The 11,066-nt window shown below is 37.2% G+C and overlaps 1 protein-coding gene across 3 annotated transcripts in view; it reads left to right on the plus strand.

Annotated features, from left to right (window-relative positions):
- Positions 1 to 10,362, plus strand: part of Itch (itchy E3 ubiquitin protein ligase) — a 122,257-nt gene extending 111,895 nt beyond the window's left edge. For all 3 annotated transcript variants that reach the window (XM_005329914.5, XM_040276585.2, XM_040276584.2), the window contains 3 exons: positions 431 to 527; positions 3,381 to 3,453; positions 6,984 to 10,362. In XM_005329914.5, coding sequence (XP_005329971.1) covers positions 431 to 527; positions 3,381 to 3,453; positions 6,984 to 7,083 — 270 coding nt within the window. In that variant the 3' untranslated portion in view covers positions 7,084 to 10,362. The remainder of the gene's footprint in view (positions 1 to 430; positions 528 to 3,380; positions 3,454 to 6,983) is intronic.
- Positions 10,363 to 11,066: the final 704 nt, after the last annotated feature.

Below are 11,066 nucleotides of genomic sequence, written 5' to 3' on the forward strand. Positions count from 1 at the left end.
ACCATATAAAAATAAATAAGGAAGGAAGGAGGGAGGGAGGGAAGGAGGGAAGGAGGGAGAGAGAAAAGAAAATGCTCCCTTTATCCACAGTGTGGATATCTAAGTCATTGTCTACTACTGCAAGTGACACCAAGGGTTCATTTAAGATTTGTGTGGGGGTTTGTTTTGGTTTTGTACCGGGGATTGAACCCAGGAGCACTAAACCCCTGGGCCATATCCCCAGCCCTTTTTATTTTGAGACAGGGTCTTGCTAAGTTGCTGAGGTTGGCCTTCAACTCATGATCCTCCTCCCTCAGCCTCCCATGTCACTAGGATTATAGGCATGTAGCACCATGCCCAGCTCATTTAAGATTTGAAATGATTTTTCTTTCATGTGCAGTGAGCCAAATGTAACATGTCCTATATATCTCTTTAAATATAATCTTAACAGTTTGTTAAGGAAATTGATAATGAGAAGAGAATGAGACTTCTGCAATTTGTCACTGGAACTTGCCGATTACCAGTAGGAGGATTTGCTGACCTCATGGGTATGTATACCAGGTACTTCTCTCCTACACAGAAAATCATTATCACACTGCTGTTAGGTAAGTGTCTATGTAAGGTATCAAAAATAAAAAGACAAGTATAACCATTTTTTTCAACTAGCCACAATTTAACCTGGATTGCGTAAACTTCTAAATCATTTTGTAGTCTTTACTTAGGATATCCGTCTTCTGTATGTGAACTTTGTTCAGTCAGTCATTTGGCAAACATCTTAGTTTTTCTGAAATGAGAAATATTACTGGTCATATAATACTGTTTAATGAGGTGAGGAGATCATTGTACCATAGTGGGCTATTACTTCCCTAATGCCTTCCCAATAGTTTCCCATTTTGTTTGAAACCACTTTTCTAATAGACTGGGAGTTGTTTGAGATATAGGTCATATTTTAATTATTTTGTGGTTATTTAAGTGAATGTGAGCATTATGCTAAGTACCCCAGAAGGCTGCACATGTAAGTGATCTCTAAGACTGCTTCAGCTTAGTCAGAATTAGCAAACTAAGCAGGTGATTTTAAAGTGTGAAATCAGTTTAACAAAGATGTTTTAATCATACCAAAAGAATTTGCTATTACCTGGAAGATACTGGAAGCTATGGAAGCATTTTGAAAAAAGGAAAACTTGTAGAGGCTGCATTTTAGGAAGATTTGATAATAAGATAAATAGCATGTTAAAAGATGGGGCTGGATACTATGGCACATGCCTGTAATCCCAATTACTTGGGATGCCGAGGCAGAAGAACCATAAATTCAAAGTCAGCCTCAGCAAGTTAGTGAGTTCCTGTCTCAAAATAAAAAAGGACTGTGTGTGTGGATCAGTGGCAGAGCAACCCTAGATTAAATCCTAGTAAAGATTTAATTCAAAGATGGGGAGACCCTGAAGGATATGAGGAACTTATTGCAGCAATAATAAGAACCTGATCTTAGGAGATTGAAGTGGAAATACAAGGGAAAGAATAAATGCTAGAGAAGTTTCAAAAGTAGAAACAGAGCTAGATTTTAAGGTATAAAAAGAATAATGTAGAGAAATGGAGAAGCTGTGAAATGTAAAGAACATAGTTAGAGATGTAGAAGAATGATGAGGGGTTTAGAATCTGCTGAGTTTAAGGTGACTATTGCCAGATAACTGAGTAGAAAATTCCAGAGAGCATTTTTTTCAGGTAATAATAATGTATGAGTTAGAGGTAAGAGAAGAGGGAAAGTTAAAACAATAGAACAGTGACATTTTGATCTGAGAGAATAAATAGCCTTATACAAAAATAGAATATAGAGGCTGAGGTTGTGGCTCAGCGGCAGAGCGCTCATCTAGCATGTGCAAGGTGCAGGGTTCGATCCTCAGCACCACATAAAATAAAGGTATTGTGTCCAACTATAACTAAAAATATATATATATGTATTTTAATTTTTTTTTGGTTGTAAGTAGACACAATACCTTTATTTTGTTTATTTTTATGTGATGCCAAGGATGAAACCCAGTGCCTCATACTTTTGAGGCAAGCGCTCTACCACTGAGCCAAACCCTAGTCCCCAAAATATATATATATTTTAAATAGAATATAGAAAATAATAGAGTGCTGTTGTTTAAAAACATCTGTATGTAAGGATGAGATAGAAATAGCCTGGAGGCCAGAGTTGCCAGTGGCACATGCCTGTAATCTCAGTGGCTCGGAGGGCTGAGGCAGGAGAATCTTGAGTTCAAAGCCAGTCTCAGCAATGGCGAGGTGCTAAACAACTCAGTGAGACCCTGTCTCTAAATAAAATACAAAACATGGCATGTGTCTGCATCTGCTTTTTGTGTTAGGGGGAGGGTACTCAGGGTCTCACTGAGTTGTTTAGCGCCTCACTTTTTACTGAGGCTGGCTTTAAACTCGCAATCCTCCTGTCTCAGCCTCCCGAGCCTCTGGGATTACAGGAGTATGTCACCACTCTTGGGTTACCTGTACTTTTTCATAGCGGCCTTTCACATAACTGCTTGTGAAAACAACTCATTGTTATTAAATATAAAGGTACTACAAAAGTATATCTATACTAGATTTAGTCAGTGAGACATGAGAAAATTCTTGTGCATGACTATCCCACACATTTCATAATATTTAATGTGCCTGGCTACTTCTAATTTAAAAAGTTAAGTGGTTCTACCATTTTTATCACTAGTAAATGCTTCTTCCAAGGGAGCAATAGTGACCTTTGTTAAGGCAGTATTTTATAATCACTAGTCATAGCTATTTCTAGCAGAAGGTAGATGACAGGCAAGAATTAATGTTTGGGGCTAGAGATGTGGCTCATTGGTAGAGTACTTGCCTAGCAAGCAGGAGATCCTAGATTCAATCCCCAGCACCACACAGGGAAAAAAAAAAGAAAAGAAAATGAGTTGGTATGTCTGCATGTTTAAGGGTACAGGTGCAGGACCTGTGAACAGCATAAGCACTGTTGACACTGAATTTGCCTAAGATGTGTACATTTCATAAAGTTTTAACGATTCTGTATTTAAATCAAGTTTTCTTGTACTAGAAAGTAGGTTGTAGTTTCCTTTTGTAGTTAAAGCTCCTAAAATTAAGCTTCTTATACATAACATTGTTATTCTGGTTAAGGAATACTCAATAAGACTGCATTTTCTCTTTGACATACATTAGCAAAATCATTCTCAAACTTCAGCACTCACTAGAATCACTGGAAGTGATTAAAACACATACTACTGAGCCCCACCCCTAGAGTTTCTGATTCAGTAGTTTAGGGGTAGGGCCTGTGGATTTGTGATTCCAACCTGGTAATTCTGTTGCTATTGGATTGGGACACACAATTGAGAACTTCTGAAAAACTGTTTATGATTTTATTGTTTTAGGAAGCAATGGACCACAGAAATTCTGCATTGAGAAAGTTGGGAAAGAAAATTGGTTACCCAGAAGTCATACCTGGTAAGCAAAATCAGAAAGAATAGAAAAACAAGCCTTTTTTTTCCAGTTATCCTATAGCTATTTAGAACCTAACCGGTTCTAAAATGGCACACACTTGTAGTCCCAACTATCTGGGAGGAGGAAGGAGAAAGATTCCAAGTTCAAAGCCAGCCTAGGCAATTTAATGATACTATGTCTCAAGATAAAATAAAAAAGGGCTGGGTGTGGTGGTGCAGGCCTATAATCCCAGCAGCTCAGGAGGCTGAGGCGGGAAGATCATAGGTTCAAAGCCAGTCTCAGCAATTTAATGAGGTCCTAAGCAACTTAGTGAGACCCTGTCTCTAAATAAAATATAAAAAAGGCTGGGAATTTGGCTCAGTGGTTAAATACTCCTGAGTTCAATCCCCCATACCCAAAAAAAAAGATAAAAAGGACTGGTTATGTAGCTCAGTGGTAGAGCACTCCTGGGTTCGATCCCCATCACTACCAGAAAGAAGTAAAGAGACAGACCTGTTAAAAATGAAACAGAAGAACTTTCCCCATGGTATTAAATTATTTAACAGCTTTACTGAGGCATAATTATGTACCATAAAATTAACCATTCTAGTTTTAGAGCATTTCATTCACCTCAGAATGATCTGTTATCATATTTATCATCAATCCCTTTTCCGCCTCCAATTTTTTTTATTTTATTTATTTATTTATTTTAGAGAGAGAGAGAGGGTTTTTTTAATATTTATTTTTAGTTTTCAGCGGACACAACATCTTTGTTTGTATGTGGTGCTGAGGATCGAACCCAGGCAGCACACATGCCACGCGAGCGCGCTACCGCTTGAGCCACATCCCCAGCCCCTGGCTTCTTTTTTTAAGAGAGAGAGAATTTTTAATGTTTATTTTTTAGTTATCGGCGGATACAATATCTTTGTATGTGGTGCTGAGGATCGAACCCGGGCCGCACGCATGCCAGGCGAGTGCACTACCGCTTGTGCCACATCCCCAGCTCAGTGGCTTCTTTTTTTAATATTTAGTTTTTTAGTTTTAGGTGGACACAATGTATTTTTTATTTTTATGTGGTGTTGAGGATTGAACCCAGCGCCCTGCGCATGCTGCGAGTGCTTCACCAGTTGAGCCACATCCCCAGCCCCTGTTTCTGGCTTCTTTCATTTAGCATAATGTTTTCAAGATTTATCCATGTTGTGGTATGGGTTAGTATTTCATTTCTTTTTATTAGCTAGTTATTTTTTTATTGTAAAACATTAACATAAAATTATTTATCACTTTTTAAAAATATATTTATTTTTTAGTTTTTTCGGTGTACACATCTTATTTTACATTTATGTGGTGCCTCGTGCATGCTAGGCGAGCAATCTACCACTGAGCCACAACCCCAGCCCTATTTATCACTTTTAACCATTTTTCAGTATAAACAGTTCTCTGGCATTAAGTACATTCTTATAGCTGTGCAGGTGTCACCACCAATGATGATAGCACTTACTGAACGGTAACTACTCCCTCCCTAGTTCCTAGCAACCATCATTCTACTTTCTGTTTCTAGGATTTTTGACTAATTTAAGTACTTTATAAGTGTGGAATCATACTTATGTTCTTTTGTGACTGGCTTGTTTGACTTAAAATAATGCCTATAAGGTTCATCCATGTTGTAGCGTGTGTCAGAATTTTCTTTTGTTTATTTAGCAGTGCTGGGGATCAAACCCAGAGTCTTGCACATACTAGGGCAAGTGCTGCACTGCTGAGCTACATCCCTAATCTATCTATCTATCTATATAGTACCAGGTATAGAACCAGGGATGCTTAATCACTGAATCACTTCCCAGCCCTTTTTTGGGGGGTGGGTACCAGAGATTGAACTCAAGGGCACCCAACCACTGAGCCACATGTCCAGCTTATTTGTATTTTATTTACAGACAGGGTCTCACTGAATTGACTAGTGTCTCAATTTTGCCTTTGAACTCACGAGGCTGGCTTTGAACTCACGATCCTCCTATCTCAGCCACCCAAGCCACTGGGATTATAGGCATGTACCACCATGCCCTGCATTCCCAGCCCTTTTTGTTTTTTTATTTTGAGACGGTCTTGCTAAGTTGCTGAGGCTGGCTTTGAACTCTTGATCTTCCAGCCTCAGCCTCCCAGATATATAAAATATATAATTATATATATTAAAAATATATTATATATAATATATATTTATTTATTATATTTATTTTATTTTTTATATTTATATTTATATAAAGATAAAAATATAAATATTTTATTTATTATATTTATTTTTATTTTGCTGAGGATCAAACCCAGTGCCTCACCCATGCTAGGAAAGCACTCTACCAGTGAGCCCCAGCCCCCCAGCTATATTTTTAATTGGCACATAATATTTGTACACATTTATGTGACATTTCAATATATGTATAATCTGTAATAAACAAGTCAGGGTAATTGGCAAATATATCACCTCATTTATCATTTCTTTGTGTTGGGAACATTCAAAATCCTTTCTGCTAGCTGTTTTGAAATAGTCAATCGCTTGTTATCAATCATAGTTATCCTGCTGTGCTATAGAACATTAGAAGTTATTCTTACCCAAATTCTTTTTAACCACCCTTTTCCCATTCCTTTCTTCCTTCCTTGCCCACACCCTTCCACAAGGTTCTCGAAGTCTCTATTTCTTTGAAATCAGCTTTTTAGCTTCCACATATAAGAACATGAAATATTTGTCTTTCTGTGTCTTTATTTTACTTAATATAATGTCCTCTAGTTCTATCCATGTTGCTGCAAATGACAGGATTTTATTTTTTATTTTTTAATATTTATATTTTAGGTTTTTTAAGGTGGACACAATATCTTTATTTTTTATTTTTATGTGGTGTTAAGGATCAAACCCAGCGCCCCCCGCGCATGCCAGGCGAGCGTGCTACCACTTGAGCCACATCCCCAGCCCTAGAATTTTATTCTTTTTATGGCTGAATAATATTCCATTATGTACCTATACTGCACTTTATGCATTCATCTATGGATAGACATCTAGGTTGATTCCATGCAGCCTATTGTGAATAGTGCTGCAATAAACAGGCAAGTATAGATGTCTCTAATATACTGATTTCAATTCCTTTGGATATGTGTCCAATAGTGGGATTTCTGGGTCATATCGTAGTTACATTTCTAGTTTTTTACATTCCCACCTACAGTATATGAAAATTTCCCTTTCTCCACATCCTTACCAGCATTTGTGTTGTTGTTGTTACAGTACTGGGCTTGAACCCAGAGGTACTCTACCACTGAACTTCATCCCTAGTCCTTTGTATATTTATTTTGAAAAAGGTTCTTGCTGAGGTACATAGGCTGGCCTTGAACCTTCAATCCTCTGGCCTTAGCCTTCCATGTATTTGGGAATTACTACACACTCCCATAGGTGTGCTAAGGATCGAACTCAGGGTCTCATATATGGTACATGAGCACTGTACCACTGAGCCACAATCCCAGCCCTATACATAACATTTTTATTCTTTTCTCAAACTAACAATTTTACCGTTTTTTAGTTTTAACCGCCTGGACCTTCCACCCTACAAAAGCTACGAGCAACTAAAGGAAAAGCTGTTGTTTGCCATTGAAGAAACAGAAGGATTTGGACAAGAATAGCTTCTGAGACCTTGTACCACTGAAGGACAAGAACTTACTTGCAGTGTTTGTCCATTTCCTGCCTGTTGCACATCTTGTTGTAAAATTGGACTATGACTGTTTAGAAAGTTATCTGAGTGTAAGTAAATTAATGTTATCATTGAGATTTATCTCCCAGTGATTCTGGATATCTATTCAACATTTCCAGAGATCAGAGATCAGATCTATAAATGATTAGTCACAACCTTACTTAACATGAGATTTAACACAGCAATGAAATCTGCCTTGTCTTACTCCACTAGATTGTTTCCTTAACAGTTTTGTGTGTATGTCAAAAGTCTCACTTGGGAGTAGGTTTTTTACTTTTAGAGAGATTCTGCAAATATGCAGGGAAGTCTCATGGTAACTGCAATATACAAGATCTTCCTATTAAGCCTCTTGCTGAAAGGTATTTAATAAAAGTGCAAGCTTAGCCCAGTTTCTGGGCACATGAGCAGACTTCTAGCTTGTGCTCTCCCTCCCATTTCAGCCTGGCCTGACTGTTCTTCCTCTCTGGAGCATGAATACATGCATTATATTTTGATGTTATTCATGGAAGTAATATAAGACTCTGGCATCTCTCTACAAAGCAGTTGTGTCTTTTGAATTCAGGGAAAAGTTGGTTCCAGATGGCAAATGACTTCATACCTCTCTTCAATTGGAAGTTTGATTGTTTTAATTGCCTTGCAAATACTAAACAAAGAATATTATATTAACGCTGTGGTTCCTTCACTTTTATTTTTTAAAAATAATCTGGAATTGGAATTAATTTAGCTGAATTCATCAAAGGCCATTATTGATGATTTTTGTATGATTATATATAATTTGAGGCTTTATAGTTTTTCAACAGTTTCAATTGTATTTAATTATTGCTAAGGAGTTCAAGTTGTAACTAGAGTATTGCTAGTTCAAATACAGGTTAATGAAACAGCCTCTGAAATTATATTTTTATGTGGAAGGGAGAACTATAATACTGGCTAAAAAAGAAGGGAAGATAACATCTAGTAACCACATAAATGTATTCTCTGTATGAATTAAAAATCTTCAAAATTATCATTTCTCTGACACATTCTGGAGTAGTCATTTCCATTCTTTATATTATCCTGAATTGAATTGAAATCTCTCATCTACAATGTTCTTTTCACCCCTAAAAATTTTGGCAGATTTTCTTTTTTCCCCATGACTAGTTTATTTTAGACTGCTCCATTAGTAACTAACTAATGCACTTTCACCTTTTCTATAGTTATTTAATTTAACTTGGCTTAGCTTACAGTGTCAGGATAGCTGTCATCATAGATTTGATTTTATGGGCAGTGAGATGAAGCCTAAGCCAGCTGAGTCCCTATCATAGCTGAACCCTGAGGACAGCCTTATAACTCCTGTAACAAGGACTTTGGCATGTTTAAGTATCATAGCATGAATAAGTAGCATTAAGCCAAGAATACACAGAGAGTAGCAGACCCTAGAAAGAAAATGTATGGAAAGAAAATGATTTTATGTTCCAAACTGCTCTTCCTGTTTAAATCCTGGAAGAACAAAAACATTTTTTATCTTGTATTTCTGTACTCTTTGACACTGCCATCATAAAGCAGAGACTTGCCTGAGTGAAAGGGTTGCCTCATCCAGAAACTGTCAGTGTAAAGGGAGAGTTTAGGCTCTCCCCAACCCTATCTTTTTTTAACTCCACATACCCTAGGAAATACAAAGCCTAATTGTTTCCAAAGTAGGGTCTCTCTGCCTTTTTGTTGGTAGGGTAAAAAAACCCTTTTTGTTGGTTGCTTTGTCTTACAGAGCGAATGTCTGCCAACTACCCATTCATTATATAAGCCTGAACTTTGTTAATATATGGCCATGAAGATTAAGCCTTCTATAAAGACTTCCTATTGAGGTGAAGTCTCATTCTGAAATGTAGTTACCTACAATATTTACTAGAGATTTACGAGATTAAACTAAGAGATGTAAGAAAATAGGCTTTTTGGTTCTACATAATGCTTCATAATTCATTTAGGAACCTAGAAATATTGTGTGAAATGTATAAATATCACCCAAAAGGCTTTCTACCCTATATTTTTAAAATACAGAATAGGTATATTTGATATAGCCCTGGCCCTAGTTCTATAGGGCTTGGCTATTTAATATTTTTATGGAAGAAACGTTTAGTTCTGGAAAAGGTAAATGCTTGTATATATTTTTGCAGCCTGGGATCTCCCTACTCCATTTCTTCCTTTAATTTAAGTGGCCACATGTATATGTCTTCCCTGCTGTGTTAGGAAAATGGGGGCTGGATATCCCAAGAATCAGAGGTTATATAAAAAAAATACTACAAATAGACAGCAGACATAAATATCTACCAAATGCTATCTTAAATTTTGGTCCAAACTGAACATTTGGAAATAGATTTATTGTAAGTGTTTAGAGCTTTTTCTTAAGTCTGAACTAAATTGTTTTTAAAGTCCTTTTTCTTTGTAAAGCATTGTAAATGCTAATAAATCCTGTTAATTCTTTTTTTTTCTTTTTATTTTAACTGCATGTTACATTGAAATAAAAACAAAGTAAATGAACCACTGCCTTATTCTTCTGCTCTTTTGGTGGGTTGGGAAAGGCAGCATTTTCTAGCCCGAGTTAAGAGGGAAGGACCTTATTTTGTTTTATCAGATGGAATGATTTTAAACTCATCAACAGCTCATAATAATAAATTCATTCTCTGTCTCTTATGATCTTTTAACTGAGTGCAGAAGAATCCAATTTCATAAGACTTACAATAACTCTATTTAAAATGCAGATACTGGTTTTTCATCAAGGTATAGAACATAACAATGTCAATTAATCATTGTCCACAAAGGTCTCATCCCAAATGATCTATTTCAATCAAGCCCTTCCTGCCACTTTTTACTTATCTGAAATACTGTCTTGGTGACTCATGTAATTAGGCTTTGCCTCTATTTTTATACCCCTCCTTGTTTTGATATGACTCCATTCTTAACTCCTGTAGGGCTGACTACTTCTACTTAGTATTGTTGGTATCTCCAGCCCCCCTTATATTTATGTTTTTATTAATTAAAAATGAATGGCAGCATTGGATTGTATATTACTGTATTGGAGTACCTTTGTTTTCTTGGACTGTAATTTCACATACTCAGGTAACTCTACTAATATAACAGGGAGCCAAATGCTTTTATAAAGTTCCTTCAAGGGATTGCCTCACTTGAATTTCTTAAAAGATGTAAGACTGTTTATAATTAAAACTTTTTTGGTCCTTCATTTGCTCACTTCTCTGTTAGTCTTCGGTAAAAAGGTTTTCCCCACCTGCAGAAAAGTGTTTTGTGTGACCGGGTCATGTAGACTTTTGCCTTTCTGCAAAGTTACAACCTATCTATACGATGAGGTGGGAAGAAAAAGATCTCTTACTCAGGTGAGACTGGATTTGGTACTTGCATTGACCAAAATATTTTCGGGGCCACTGACATAAATGAGGCCCCTCCATCTGAAATACTTTTCTGAGACAACAAAAAATGCTGTAAAACAGGACCCCAGTGTGAGTGCTGAGACCCACCAGTTAGCTCCCTGCAGCTACCCACAGGCTGGCCTGCTTACCAGTGTCAGTAGACATATTAGGAAACTAAGGTCATCAGGCTCTCCTTTAAAATGGAACCAGTGGAACCAGGTGCCATGGTACACACCTGTAATCCCAGGGGCTCCGGAGGCTGAGGCAGGAAGATCACGAGTTCAAAGCCAGCCTCAGCAACTCAGCGAGGTACTCTGCAACTCAGCGAGACCCTGTTTCTAAATAAAACGTAAGAAAAGGTATGGGGATATAGCTCTGTGGTTAAGCATCCTGGGTTCAATCCTCAGCACACACAAAAAAAATTTTTAAAGGAACCAGTGGAGACTCCAGGAAGTAGAATTTTTAACATACTGGTCTAACAGCTACTGTAGGACAAAGTGCAAGCCCCTCCCAGGTCCTG

This window comes from Ictidomys tridecemlineatus, chromosome 5 (genome assembly GCF_052094955.1).
Source record: "Ictidomys tridecemlineatus isolate mIctTri1 chromosome 5, mIctTri1.hap1, whole genome shotgun sequence".
NCBI classification, from domain to species: Eukaryota; Metazoa; Chordata; class Mammalia; order Rodentia; family Sciuridae; genus Ictidomys; species Ictidomys tridecemlineatus.